This window comes from Petaurus breviceps, unplaced genomic scaffold (genome assembly GCF_028583685.1).
Source record: "Petaurus breviceps papuanus isolate PSGF00001 unplaced genomic scaffold, PetGlider_PUasm1.0 90784, whole genome shotgun sequence".
NCBI lineage: Eukaryota > Metazoa > Chordata > Mammalia > Diprotodontia > Petauridae > Petaurus > Petaurus breviceps.
The window spans coordinates 5981871-5997654 of record NW_027187345.1 but is presented as its reverse complement, the minus strand read 5'-3'; the positions used below and the strand labels follow the sequence as shown (position 1 = coordinate 5997654).

Here is a 15784-nt window from a genome sequence, read left to right as displayed (position 1 = left end):
CTCTCTCTCTCTCTCTCTCTCTCTCTCTCTCTCTCTCTCTCCTAATTTGCCCTATTGACAAATATTTGTGAAGTTCACTTCCAGACTTGCAATCGATTTGAACAAATCTCCCCTTACCTGAAATGCCCTTCATCCTGACTTCCATCAGTTAGATTTATAAATCCCCTCAAGGGTCAGGTGACATCTCCCATAAGAAATGTTTCATGATTGTATTATAGTTCTTTGACCTATAATTACCATGTTTTAAAAAAAAGTTATATATTTATTTGACTAAGTACATGGTCTCCCTCTCTCCATTCTCTTGATGGACATGGATTATTTTATTCTCATTTTTATATCCCCAGTATCTAGCACAGGGCCATGCAATACTAGGTGCTTAATAACTGCATACTGAATTGAATGGATGTTCATAGGATCAACATTATGTATTACCTTGAGCTGAACAAAGAGTTATTAAAGGCAATGTCTTAGACCTGTAACACACTGCCTGGCACATAGTAGAAACTTAATAAATGCTTCTTCCCTTGCTACAGTGTTAAGAAGAAATATCCTCCAATACATGATGCACTAGAAGAAATTCCAACAATTATTGTTGCTTATGTCTGATAATCCTGGCTCACCTGCAAATGTTACACTTAGCGCTAAGGAACTGAGAGAGAAGCCTCCTAAAATGTTAAGAGGCTGTTGAAAATTGCTACTAATTATTACTGTACTGTCTTTTATCTGAATCAAGACTTGGAGTCAGTACAATTGTGAGTGAATATGGATGAGGAAATATATGCTTATAAGAATGTTACTGATGGTTAAATAATCAAACTCATGACTGGAATGCCCCTATTCTCCTTTTCCTTCTCAGAAGTTTACCATTGTCTGAGTTTTACAAGATCCTTAAGAAGAATCAGCTTTTGTAGCATCAAAGTATCACTTTTAAAGGTATACTAAGGATTCTAATGCACTTATATAGTGTCTGTATATAATTTTCCTTATATATTGTGCTCCAAAAGTCCAAAGATGTTTTATATAACATTAATCTAAAAAAAGATATAATTTTGGAAAAGGTGCAGTCTTTTGAAGGGTAAGCAAAATTTAAAAGATAAACCTACCCTAAAGTTTAGGAATAAACTTCCACAGTTTCCTAACAAAATGTCACAGTCTCATCCTTTTTTTCCCTGAAAGAATAACTTTGCTAACACTTCTAAATGTTGATACAGAGTGAACATGTAATTTTCTTCCTACAAGAACTTCATATTAGAAATTGGGGGGGGGGGGGTGTGAGCAAAAACTTTATATAAAGGATACCAAAGCAAAAGAAAAAAATGCACACAATGAAACAAATGTAAATCAATTATATTTTAAACAAAAATCTTTTTGAAAAGGATGAATCAAGCTAATATTAGTTATCTGTTATTGTAACTCATCAATCAAAAAGCATTTATTAAGCACCTACTACATTCTAGGCATTGTGCCAGGTGATGAAGATACAAAGAAAAGAAAATAAAACAGTTCCTGCCCTCGAGGAGCATGCATTCTCTTCTTGCTTATGTTGTAGTCTACATTGTAAATATATTTCCTTTTCTAAAAAAAATATTTATGTCAAACATTTCTTTTTTTTTAATTTTGAGTTCCGAATTCTCTTTCTACTTCCCATTCCTCCTTCACTAATTGTGAAGGCAAGAAATGTCATATCAAGTATACATGTGAAATTATTTAAAAATATTTCTGTAATAACCATATTTAAAAAAATAAATAAATAACAGAAAGTGAAAAAAATTATGCTTCAATCTTCATTCAGATTCCATCAGTTCTTTCTCTCTTTCTCTGGAGGTAGATAGCATTTTTCATAAGTCCTTTGGAATTGTCTTGGATTATTGTGTTGCTGAGAATAGTTAAATTATTCACAGTTGATCATCATAAAATACCACTGTTACTGTGTACAATGTTCTCTTGTTTATGCTCACTTCACTTTGCATCAATTCACATAAGTCTTTCTAGATTTTTCTGAAGCCATCCTATTCTCCTATAGCATAATAGTATTCCATCACAATCACATAGCTCAACTTGTTCAGCCATTCCTCAGTTGATGGGCATTTCCTTAATTATCAATTCTTTGCTACCACAAATAGAGTTGCTATAAATATTTCTGTACCTACAGGTCCTTTTCCTTTTTCTTTGATCAAAGCTTTCTGTATGTTTTTTTCCCCAGTTTTCTGGTTTCCTTCTGATCTGGGTACATTGGTTTTATTTGTATAAATCCTTTTCAATTTAATGTAGTAAAACTAAGAGGCTGAGCCTGAAGTCAGGAAAACTTATCTTCCTGAATTCAAATCTGGCCTCAGACACTTGTTGATTTTGTGGCTAAGTCATTTAACACTATTTGCCTTAATTTTCTCATTTGCAAAATGAGCTAGAGAAAGAAAGGACAATCCACTCCAGAATCTGTACCAAAAAAACCTCAAATGCAGTCACAAAGTCAGACACAACTAAAAAATGAATGACCAATCAAAATTATCCATTTTACATCCCATGATCCTCTCTATTACTTGATCATAAATTCTTCTGCTTATCCATCTAACAGGTAAAATTCTCCATGCTCCCTTAATTTATTTATGATATTATTCTTCATATCTAAATCATGTACTCATTTTGACCTTATCTTGGTATATGGTGTGAAATGTTGGTCTATATCTAGTTTCAACCATACTACTTTCCAGTTTTCCCAGTAATTTTTATCCAATAGTGAGTTCTTATCCCCAAAGCATGGATCTTGTGTTTCTCAGACACTAGATTACTATGGTAATTTGCTATTGTATATCATGTTCCTAATCTATTCCACTGATCCATCATTCTATTCCTTAGATAGTACCAGATTATTTTAATGATTACCACTTTGTAATACAGTTTGAAATCTGGTATGCTAGGCTACCTTCTTTCACTTTTTTTTTCAATGATTCCCTTGATATTCTTTTACCTTTTGTGCTTTCAAATGAATTTAATTTGTTTTTCAGCTCCAAAAAATAATTTTTGGTAGTCTGATTGGCATGGCAATATGGTGCCAATGAAGTAAATTTATTTAAGTGGGATTGTCATTTTTATTATATTGACCTGGCCTACCCATGAATAACTAATATTTCTCCGGTTGTTTGGATCTGACTTTATTTGTGTGAAAAGTATTTTGCAACTGTTTTCATATAGTTCTTGGGTTGTCTTAGCAGGTAGACTCCCAAGTACTTTATATTGACTGAAGTTAATTTTAAGTGGAATTTCTCTTTCTATCTCTTGCTGGATTTTGTTGGTAATGTAAGGAAATGTTCATGATTTATAAGAGTTTATTTTATATCCTACAATTTCACTGAGAGTGCTAATTATTTCAACTAGATTTTTAAGGTGATTCTCTAGGTATACCATCATATTGTCGGCAAAGTGATATTTTTTCCTCATTATCGATTCAAATTACTGCAATTTATTTTTCTTCCCTTATCACTATAGCTAGCTTTTCTCATACAATTTTGAATAATAGTGGTAATGGGCATCCTTGCTTCATCCTTTATTGTATTGGGAAGGTCTCTGACTTTTTCATTATAAATAATGCTGGCTGATCATTTTAGATAGATACTATTTATTTTAAGAAAGCTCCATTTATTCCTATATTTACTAGTGTTTTTAAATAGGAATTCATACTATATTTTGCCAAAAGATTTTTCTGCATTTATTGAGATAATCATAGGATTTTTGCTGTCTTTGTTATTGATATGGACAATTATGCTGACAACTTTCCTAATATTGAACTATTATTGCATTGATATTGATATTTCCTAATACTGAAACTAATGTTGCATAAATCCTACCTGATCATATGTATAACCTTCATAATATATTGCTATGATCTTCTTGCTAGTATTTTGATTAAATTGTTTTCATCAATATTCATTATGGAAATGGTTTCAGAAAAACCTGGAAAGACTTAAATGAACTGATGCAAAGTGAAGTGGCAAGAACCAGAAGAACACTGTATACAGTAATAGCAATTTGGACCATGATCAACTGGAAAAACTTAGCTATTCTGATCAGTCTAATGGTCCAAGACAATTCTGAATACTATCTACCTCCAGAGAAAAACTGATGGATTCTGAATATAGAATCAAACATTTCTTTGTTTGTTTGCTTGTTTCTTTCTTAACTTCTGCAACATGGCTAACATGAAAATATATTTCACGTGATTTCACACATATAATTAATATCACATTTCTTGCTTTCACAGCGAGTGGAGTGGATACAAGGGGGAAGAGAATTCAAAATTCAATTAAAATTAATGTTAAAAATAAACAATAAAAATTTTAAAATACTTTATAATAATTAAAAAAAACATTTTTTTTAAAGGATGAGGATGGGGCAGCTAGGTGGTGCAGTGAATAGAGCACCAGCCTGGGAGTTAGGAGGACCTGAGTTCAAATCCAGCTTCAGACACTTGACACTTACTAGTTGTGTGACCTTGGGCACCCAATTACCTTGCTTTCCCCTTTCCAGAAAGAAAAAAAAAAAGGATGGGGAGCCTGCTTCTGGAGAAAAAACAAAACAAAACAAAAAACCAAGATGACCTATAATTGAAGGACACTGGAAAGATTTGGAGCATGGGCAGATATTCTACAACTGGTTCTTATCTGCTAGTCATATGATGAAGAAAAACAGGATTAACCGTATCACCAGAACTGGAATACATTCAAAACTCATCAGTTCTCTTAGCATGGGCTTTTTCCAGAGTTGCTAGCATTGCCACTAAATTCCTATGAGCTTCAAAAGTTATAAAGGTGAGCCTTCAAGACGTCCAAGAATAGAGTCCATTGTGAGTTTGGCAGTGAGCTAATCTAGAATCAAATGAATGGAGTAACAACATGTAGGTCTCAACCTAAGGGAAGCTGTAATGCAAGGCTCATTCAGTTGTGATAACATGACATGTATGGAGAGAATAGTCTATAGAAACTGATATATGTGTGACCCTGCTGTCCTAGGGACTGAAGAGGTTTATGGGAGAATATGTTCCCAAGAACTGGGGGAAATGTTTGTACTTCTGCTCCTATAATATCTTCAAATAGAACTGGAACAACCAAGACTAGGATGGAAGCAGAAAACTAGTAAAGAACTTTTACAATCAATGTCTCTGTTGAAGACCTTATTTCTAAAATATACAGAGAAAGGAGTCAAATTTACAAGAATACAAGTCATTCCTCAGATGAATGGTCAATGGGTATGAACAGGCAGTTTTCAGAGGAAGAAATTAAGGCTATCTATAGTCATATGAAAAAATGCTCTAAATAACTATTGATTAGAAAGACACAAATCAAAACAACTCTGAAGTACCACATTATAGCCATCAGACTGGCTAACACGGCAAAAAAGGAAAAAAAAAGATAAATGTTGGATAAGATGTAGGAAAGTTGGAACATTAATTGTTGGTGGAGTTGTGAACTGACCCAACCAGACTGGAGGGCAATTTGGAACTATTCCCAAAGGACTAAAAAAAAATGTGCATACCATTTGACCCAGTAATTCTACTTCTAGGGTTGTATCCCAAAGATATCATAAAAATGGGAAAAGGACGCACATGTACAAAAATATTTATAGCAGCTCTTTTTGTTGTGGTCAAGAATTGGAAATTGAGGGAATGTCCATCAATTAGGGAATGGCTACACAAATTGTAGTATATGAATATAATGGAATACTATTGTGCTATAAGAAATGATGAACAGTCAGACTTCAGAGAAACCTGGAAAGACTTATATTAACTGATGCTGAGTGAGGGGAGTAGAACCAGGAGAACATTGTATGCAGTAACAGGCACAGTATGCAAGTACTGATTTTGATAGATTTAACCCTTCTCAGCAATGCAAGGACCTAAAACAATTCCAAAAGACACAAGATGGAAAATGCCAGCCACATCCAGAGAAAGAACAATGGAATCAAAATGCAGAATGAAGCTGATTATTTTCTTATTTGTTTCATTTTATTTTTTTTTCTTTCTCATGGTTTTCCCATGTTACAATTCTTCTATGCAATGTGACTAATGTGAAAATGTGTTTAATAGGAATGTGTGTAGAGTCCATAACAGAATACAAGCCATCTTGGGGAGGAAGATAGGAAGAAGGGGGAGAAAATTTAAAACTTATGGAAGTGAATACTGAAAACTAAAAATAAATAATTTAATTTTTTTTAATAGAACTGGAAAGTTAATTACTGGCAGAGAACAGTGGAAGGATAACACTGTCCTTGGAGGTCCAAGACAATAGTATTAGAGAAAGGCACCTCCAGTTCTTGAAGGATATCCCCAGAACCATGAGAAAGAGATATAACCAGAGTCACTCTGGACTAGTTAGGCTGGAGCTTTCATCACACAAGTCATATGCTTTTAAAAATAACAATAAATACAGCAATACCTTGTATTCTCTAAATATCCTAGACTGTGAAGATATCTTCTGATAAAAAAATAATAATTCATCAAAGGCTTCTAGTTCCATTTTTATTAAAGATAACCTTAATATAGTTATAGATGATTATCACAAATATTTTGTAGTTATGAAAAAGCAAAGTATACATTTATAATTCTTGTTATCTTCTTAGTCACCTTGGGGAGAGGAGGGGCTAATAATAGATATATGGGTATTTCTCCCCAATTATTGGCATCTTCCTCTGTTTTAGATATCTTAAAAATTGAACACTTTTTCTCATGATGAAAAATGCTATCCACATCCAGAGAAAGAATTACAGAGTCTGAATGCAGATTGAAGCATATTATTTGCTCTCTCTCTTTTTGTTTTGTTTTGTTTCTTCTTGCTCGTGGCTCATTTCATTGGTTATAATTCTTTGCAACATGACTAATGGGAAAATATGTTTAATTAAAATGTATATATAGAGCCTATATCAGATTGCATGGCCTCTTGGGCAGGAGGGAGGGGTAGGACAGGGAGAAAATCTAGAACTCAAAAGCTTGTGGAACTGAATGCTGAAAACTAAAAATAAATAAATTAATTTAAAAATGTAAAAAACAAAAAAAATGAAAAACTTTTAATATTGTATCACCAAAAGCATAGGTTTTTTTTCTTTGTGAGTTATTGTATTATCAGCTCCTCTACCTATCTTCTGCGTTCTTTAGTGATATTTCCACTTTCTTAAATGGCACACCAGAGACATAAGATTCTAAATGTGGAAGTTCCACTATAAGCAATTATGAAAACAGCCCATTATGAAAATTTAACATAATCTACTCTGTTTTTTATCTTAACTTTAAAAAAAAACATATTCATGGGGTGAAATGATTTAAGTCTTATAATACATTTTCTAAATACTTTGTTTACCTACCATTAATCCTTCATTATTTTGAGTAGATATTGCTTGTACTCTTCCAATGTCCAATTATTTGGGTAATAATTTAACATTAGATAAATCAGTTTTTATTCCAAACAGTACTGTATTTGGATACTATTTACCTTCAATGTCTTATGAGCTACTTGACAGGAGAGACTTTCTTTTGCCTCTTTCAGTATCACCGGTGATTAACATAATGCAAGACTTTTCTAGTTTGATAGAATTTCATGGCATAACCTTTAAGAATGCCATGTCATCTCCATATTACATTGAGTTAGATTGGGACTTCTGTGTAGGCAAAGGAAATGACCTCAATATAAGACATAAATACAGGATAAAAAGCTATCAATTTCACATAATCAGGGAATTTTAGAGCATATTATATGTAACCTTAGAAGTCATATTGCCAGCTGCCTTATTTTATGAATGAGGAAACTAAGCCCTAGCAAAGTTAAGTAGCTTGCCTGTGGACAAAAAAAAAAACTCAAAAAAACAAACACAAAACACAAAACAAAAACAAACAAACTCCCAAACTCAGGATCTAAAGTAAATGGACTACATATTAAGCAGGTTGTATTGTTAGCATCATCTTCCTCGCACTTTTACTTCATTAAGTATACCACACATACTGGAGTACTACAATAGAGTAAAAAAAAAAAGGTCAGACTCTAACATTAAGCATTTACCATAGGCACTCAAATTAAGCAGGAGTGTGTTAACTAATTTCAAACCACCACATAAAATAATCTATCCATTAGAGAAATGGAAAATTATCATTCATCCAAGAGAATAAAGAAATCAGTTACATAGACAAATTAAGACATTCCCTAAAATAATAAAAAGTGCAACCAAGAACATTCCTGTAATCATTTGAGCTCAAAGTTGGAATAGTTTATCAAATAAGTTTAGAATGAATTTAAATGACAATTGGAATTAAGGAAAGAAAAAGGCTGATTTAAAAACTTCAATACTGCAAGCATCTGAGACTATGTAAGTAATGGATATCTCTCCACCATTAGAGATCATAATTTCTTAGTATTAATTAATTATAGAAACAAAGACTGTAAGGGCCAAAGGAACCATTGCACAAATCTAGGGCCACTTCTCTGTGAAAAGAATATTCTTTCCAGTATCCTCCAAAGGTGATCACCCATCCCTTATCTCAAAAATCTTTACTATCTATTTTAGAGGCAGTCCATCCTATTTTTCATAGTTCTAACTGTTACACATAAACACACTCAAATATGCACATATATATTCATTTTATTGTTTCACAGCTGACTCTTTTGCAGTTTTCTTGGCAGACACACTAGAGCAATTGCTTTTTCATTCTCCAGCTCATTTTACAGATGAGGAAACTGAGGCAAATGAAGTTAAGTGACCTGTCTAGATTCACAAAGCTAATAAGTGTCTGAGGCAGCATTTGAACTCAGGAAGAGGAGTCTTTTTGACTCTGGGCATGGCCCTCTATCTATTATGCCATCTAGTTACTCCTCACTAAAGAAAGTGTTGACTTTGCTGTTATTTAGTCATTTCAGTTGGGTCCAACTCTTTGTGGCAAAATTTGGGATCTTGGCAGAGATATTGGAGTGGTTTGCCATTCTCTCCTCTAGCTCATTTTACATCAGAGAAAAACTGAGGCAAACAGGGTTAAGTGACTTCCAGGGTCATACAACTACTAAGAGTGTGAGGTTGGATTTCAACTCAGGTCTCTCTGTCTCCAGGTCCAGCACTTTATCCACTGTGTCCCCTAGCTTCCTTTATTCATACATAAGTTAGATAAATTATTTAGATACTATAAATATATATATGAATGACATCAAGCTGAATGTATATGTCTATAACATCTATCCACCACTTCTAGTTCAGTTTTCTAAGGCCAAGCAGAAAAAGTCTAATTTCTCTTCCACAGGACAATCTTCCAAAGACTTGAAGACATCTATCATATACTCCCTAAGTCTTATTTTCTCCAGGTCTCACCAACCCACTTGTAGCAAGATCCTCAAGTCTTCTAACCAACTCACTCACAGCATAATCTTAAGGCCTTTCACCCTTTTGGTTGCCCTCTTCTGGGCAATATCAAGTTTGTCAGTCCTTCCTAAAATGTAGTTCCCAGATGTTAATAATACTTACATCTGTCTACAGGTTTGTCTTTCTGTACTACATAATTCTATGACTGATTAATTTACTAAGGGATTGCTACCTATGTTGGTGGAGAGAGTATATTCATCAAGAAATGAATAGTACATTCATTACAAAACACATTTCCTAGTGAATATTCTCCCCCTCTACTTCCCTAGAGTTCCATCCCCTATAACAAAGAATAAAAAAGAAAGATGAAAGAAAATGTTCAATAAAATTAGTCAATATATTAATTGAGTCTGAGAGTGTATGCAATGTTCCACAACTTTTGCCCACTCCCTGCCCTCTTACCTTGGCAAAGATGAGAGGGAGGGACATTTCTCAGCTCCTCTTTGGGCCAACCCCAGTATTTATAATTTCAAAGCATTCAATTTAATTTATGGTTCCATCATAATTTTTAGTGATTATGTATGATGTTTTTCTGACGACTTAATTAACTTTGCATACATTCATAGATTTCTTCCCATCCCTCATGATAGTTATTATTTCTTTAGCACAATGATAATCCACTATAGTCATGTAACACATTTTTTTTAGCCATTCTCCAAATCAACGGGCATCTCATTTCTCCAACAATTTTCTATTGATATATTCATACTTGGGGAGTAATGTTTTTGATATGATTACAATAATTATTTTCCTAAAATCAAACCATCTTTCCATTATTGGTACAAATAAAATTTGATCATATTTCAAATACGTTGATTTATTCCTTTTGCTATGAAGTTATTTAAAATTCAGCATAAATAGCAATAAATGATAGTAGTCTATAGTTCTTCCTTATCCTTTCTGGTTTAAGTATTGTGATATATATCTCATAAGAGTGTTGGGAGAATGTTTTCTTTCTCAGTTTTTGGGAATAATTTGTATACTCAAGTAAAAGAATTTACATTAATAAGTACTAAATTTCATTTCATTAGATTCAGTGTGGCATTCTCACCTTTCTAGTTTCTGAATCTGACACACAATGAAATTAGTTATCAATCTATGTTTTAGGTCATCTGTAAATTTTCTCAGAATATCATCTATGGTTTTTTTTTTTCCTGTGTCATTGATAAAAATGTAAAACATTGCGGGGCCAGGAAATCCAAGGGGAATTCCTTTAGATATCGTCAAGCCATGAATAGCTACTCTTTGGGTTTGATTGTTCAACCAGTTCTGACTTAATTTAGCTCCAATATCATTTAGCAAACATTTCTCCATCTATTTCACAATGCTAACATCAGAAGAGACTCTCAATTTGTATAATCTAGGTAAACTATATTTACATATCTTCAAGAGTTTCCATCACCAAATTTTTCATCATTCCTCAATCAACTAGCTATTAGCTTCTTTGAATTGACTTGACTAATAAGAATAATAACTTTGTGCTTTGAAACTTTTGACATTTGGTAGAAATTCACAAAGATTAATCTCCATTAGCATATATATATATATCTTATAAGAATTGTGCCCCAAAGAAGGAGTAGGATTTTAGACTAAAATTTTAAAAGGCAGTATACTTTAAAGATATAGGTCAACAGGGGCATCCAGGTGGCTCAGTGAGTAAGAGCACCTGCACCAGAGTCCAGATAACCTGGCATCAGGTTCTGATACTTAGCACCACACCCAGAAATAACTGGCCATGTAACCTTGAGCAAGTTACTTAACCCCAATTGCTTTTAAAAAAAGAAAAAGAAAGTACTTTGGGGTGGCCAGGTGGCTCAGTGAGTAAGAGCACCGGCCCTAGAGTCAGGATGACCTGGGATTGAATCCGGGCTCAGATACTTAGCGCCACACCCAGAAATAACTGGCTGTGTAACCTTGAGCAAGTTACTTAACCCCAATTGCTTTAAAAAAAAGATATATGTCAACTCAGAAGTTAGAAAATCTATAAGAAACATGATCAGGAGAATTACTATCCATGATAAATGTGATTTTTCATAAAGTACTTCCTAATTTAATATTTCTATGACTTTTTTGCTACAGTATCCCATTATAACTGTCCCTTATAAAATCAAGTGGAACCCCAAAAAGATCAAAGAAAAGAAAAATGGACATATATACAAAAATATTTATAGCATCTCTTTTTGTGGTGGCAAAGAATTGGAAATTGAGGAGATGCTCATCAATTGAAAAATGACTAATTAAATTATAGAATGCGATGGTGCTGTAAGAAATGAGGAGGAAACATTGCAAGACCTATATGAACTGACGCAAATTTAAGTGAGAAGAACCATGACATCATTGTGCAAAGTAATAGCAATGTTGTAAGGATGATCAATTGTGAAAGACTTGGCTACTCTGATCAATACAGTGATCCAAGACAATTCCAAAGGACTCATAATGAAAAGATACTATCCACCTCCAGAGAACTGCTAAACTTTGAGTGCAAATTGAAGTTTTCTCACTTCATTTTCTTTTGCAATGGGGCTAATATAGAAATATGTTTTGTATGATTTCACATGTATAATTTATATCATACTGCTTGCCTTCTCAGTGGGTGGGGTAGGAGTGAGGACAGAGAAAATCTGGAACTCAAATTTTAAAAAGAAAAGAATGCTAAAAATAAATAAATATTTTTAAAAGGAGGAAATTTAAAATAAAGTCAAAAGGAAGTAAGGACAGAAGGGAGAGAAGAGAAGACATATGCATGAAAGGATAGACCCATACACATGATTAAATATATTATTGATATTTTAGAGGTAGTTCAACATGAAAAGAGACATTTATCTATCTTGAATAAAGAAGAGGGGAAAGTAGTTCTGAAAGGATGCTAATTACAAAGTATGTTGCTAAGAAGGTGTGAAGCAAGACATTGTCATGGGATGGAAATAAGAAAGGAAATAAGCATTTACTAAGTGTCTACTATGTGCTAGGCAGTGTGTGAAGTGCTTTACATGCATCTCATTTGAGATGTGTTGGGAGTGTTATTATTATCCCCACTTTACAGTTGAGGAAACTATGGTAAACAGAGGTTAAGTAGCTTGCCCAGGGACTTATCACATACATAATAGTAAATGTTTAAGGCAATATTTGAACTCAGGGTCTTCTTGATTCTAAGTCCAGTGTTCTATCCACTGTGGTAGAAAAAGAAGTAGGGAGATAACTAGAGATAGCAATATGTTCTATGTGTGGCTCACAATGAGAGATATTCTAGATGAACATAGGGAATCATCTTTTCACTTTCCAAGCCTTCTTGTCCTTTCCTACCTTTAATTTAGCCTAAGCTCCTTGCAACTAGAAATATTCCTTATCATGTCTAGAGAGAAGAAAATAGGAAGGTTGGATGACTTTCCTTCAAAGTCACCAAGAACAATATTCCATTTACTCATCTAAAAGTCATTATCATGAAAATCTATCAAAAAGGTAACTAAGTATGTAAGCAGATAAATTTCTTTCAGCTCCTAGATAGACATATTAAAGCAAGTTGAAGTCTGATTCTGAGTTTTAAAAAAATTTAAACAAAAGAAGAAATCACCTTGCCAGGCCATGGGCAATCAAAAAATTTAAGAGTTGAAAGTCACTTAAAAGATAATTTATTCTTTCTCTCCTTACTTTACAGACAAGGAAACCAGCCTCCAAGAAAGGTGAACTGAATAATACAAAATTATTCTACCAGTTAGTAGTGTGCTTCTTTCGACCAGACTCAGAATTTTTCACATTTTTACTGAATGACTAAAGGCCTCACATCTCATAGTTCACTGGTATGTGGTTGTAATCCAATGATCCTGCCATAATCTAGTTTCATAATTTATAGCATATTGTATTTCTTCTCTCAAGGGTTAATATATATCAGTTGGTGAGGTGGCAAATTATCCCATCTAGGACACTAATTAGCTCAGTTATACATATACCACAGAAGTTGGCCTATTTCTCAATTTGTCTTATAGTTCTTACATATTTTCCAAGACTGAAAAATGACCCAACCAACAACAATAAAAACAAGGAGTTTTGTAATTTTTTCTTAACCTGAAAAATCATTCTTCAAAAAAGGCAATGCAAGCAAATGAGCTTAGAACTACACTCAATAATAAAACCACTGTTAGAAAGGATGAGAAAAGGCAAAAGAGCTTTTAATTAAGATAAGAAACATTGCTAAACAATGTGTAAATAACCTTTGGGGGAGGCCTGCATCTCTCCAAGCATCTTATGACTATTAGGCTTATAGATATCTTATCCTAGACTTTTTACCTTATGCTGTTCCAGCTTCCGATGTATTGTGTTCGCAGTTTCTTCATGGACCTGCTGAATAGCTATCTCCTCCTGTAAGGCAACTTCTGCCCTATAAAGCCAGGCACCTATTGTGCCCAGTGGTGCAGGAAGAGACTTATCAAGCTGTATGTGCCAATCAAAGAGCTGAAACAAAAAAAAAATCAGGAATAAATAAAATTTCCTTCAAGGGACATTGACAAAGTAACAGCAGCACCAGAGAATTTTCAGTTCAGAAGAATTAAAAGTGCATCTGGGATCTCATCAATGTGGGATGTTCCCTCCAATGATGCAGATTATAACCTGACCATTCCTATCCATCCTGGATGTCCACACCCTCCCATGTTTGCCACAGGGGGGACACACAAGGTTCTTTCCCATATTCTCCAAATATCAAGTGGTTACCAAGGGAGAACACAAGTAGTCTGCTTGTTTTCCCTTGCTCTTACTATATGACTGGTCATCTCCTCTCCTTTGCCACAAGTGCAAAATCACTGGAGGATACAAAGACATTTTCACTAACATGAAATGGGCTAGACCTTCTGGCAAACTTAAGGACTCTGTGCATGGTTAAGGCTAGAGTTGGGGGGGGGGGGGAAGAAAGGAAAGGAAGAGAAGAAGCATTTGTTATGCACCTCCTATATGCCAGAAATTGTGCTAAATGACTTTACAAATATCTCATAATATTTGAATGAGGCACATATTAACCAGATTGCAGTGCATCCTCATACCCCACCCTGAAGTCTGGATCAATTTTTGGACTTCTATAATCAGGTCCAGGATGTCCACTCCTCATCATAACTGCTCCAGAACATGTTGGCAGTTCCAAAGACAGAGAAGAGCTTTTAGAATCTGTCCTACTCTTATCATTTTATTTTTTATAATGTCTCCTACGATCTCCCTCCCACATAAATGAATGCTTTTCTCTCTTCCATACTCCCCAGCAAAGCCCGTCTCATAGCATCAGAAGTCTAATAGGAGAGAGATGAGAACTTTCAGCTAAATTTGTTTTAATACAACAAATTCTTATTAAGACCATGTAGTGGGCCTGGGAATAAGAAGATGAAAAAATGATGTAGTTCCTGACCATCAGAAGCCTTTCATCAAGTGTGCAGGCACACAAATAATGATAAAATGAGGTAGGATAGCCCTGGACTGATAAGACCTGGAAAATTTCAGGGTTTTTCTGGGATCACAGAGACTTTGGAGGATCTTTGTGGGATAATTGAGAATCCTTGGGCTAGATTTCTGGCAGGAATTCAGGAGAGCCCAATTTATTTTGGGGGGGGGCACCATATGGGTAAGTAGAGAGGAAGTGTGAGATAAGAGCAGATGAGTATATGGATGGGGGGTGGGGGTGGGAAGAAGACAAAGCAAATTCCTAGCAGGAATCTGGAGGAATTTAGGTCAGGCTGAATCAGCAGTTGTGGCAATTGCCGAAAGTGAAATCTAATCTACATCTTTATCTTTTTTTCTTTCTGATATTTTCAGAGGCCTATGCTTTGGGAATTTCTTTCCATAATTTCAATTTCAATTTGTTTCTTCACTAAACCTACCTCAGCCCATTAGGGAAGAGTATGAAGGATAGGAGAAGGAGATGACTGGCTGTCAAGTCAAACCAAGTCAAGAAGCATTTATTAAGCACTTACTGTGGGCCAAGCACTGTGCTAAGTGCTAAGAATACAAGTACAATTTAAAAAGAGGCAGTTTCTGATATTCTAATGAGGGAAGACAACATGTGAAAGGGAGATAAAAAGGTAGGTGTGGGGTGGGGTGGGGTACTCATTCAGAGCCATAATGGAAATGTCTGAATCAGAAGCAGAAGCAAGAGAAAACAAAAGACAGCTCAAAACAGAAATTCAGGGAGCAACTTCCCCATAGGAGAAGAGCCCTCCCCCCCACCAGGGCAGAAGGATGTTTTAGGGTTAGAAGGTTATAGAAATGGAGGGAATGTCCAAAGTGAGATATCTGAAAATGGAATGCCTCACAATGTAATGAGCTCTGCATCTTCTGAAAGTCTTCAAGTTCAGGTCATATACCCACTTGCTAGTGGTGATGCAGAAGGGAATAATATTTCCAGGAGAGACTGGACATT

At 34.6% G+C, this 15784-nt stretch overlaps 1 protein-coding gene across 9 annotated transcripts in view; it reads right to left on the bottom strand.

Annotated features, from left to right (window-relative positions):
- Positions 1–15784, bottom strand: part of SYNE1 (spectrin repeat containing nuclear envelope protein 1) — a 575153-nt gene that overhangs the window by 388615 nt on the left and 170754 nt on the right. For all 9 annotated transcript variants that reach the window (XM_069069647.1, XM_069069646.1, XM_069069648.1 and 6 more), the window contains one exon: positions 13672–13836. In XM_069069647.1, the coding sequence (XP_068925748.1) occupies positions 13672–13836 (165 nt within the window). The remainder of the gene's footprint in view (positions 1–13671; positions 13837–15784) is intronic.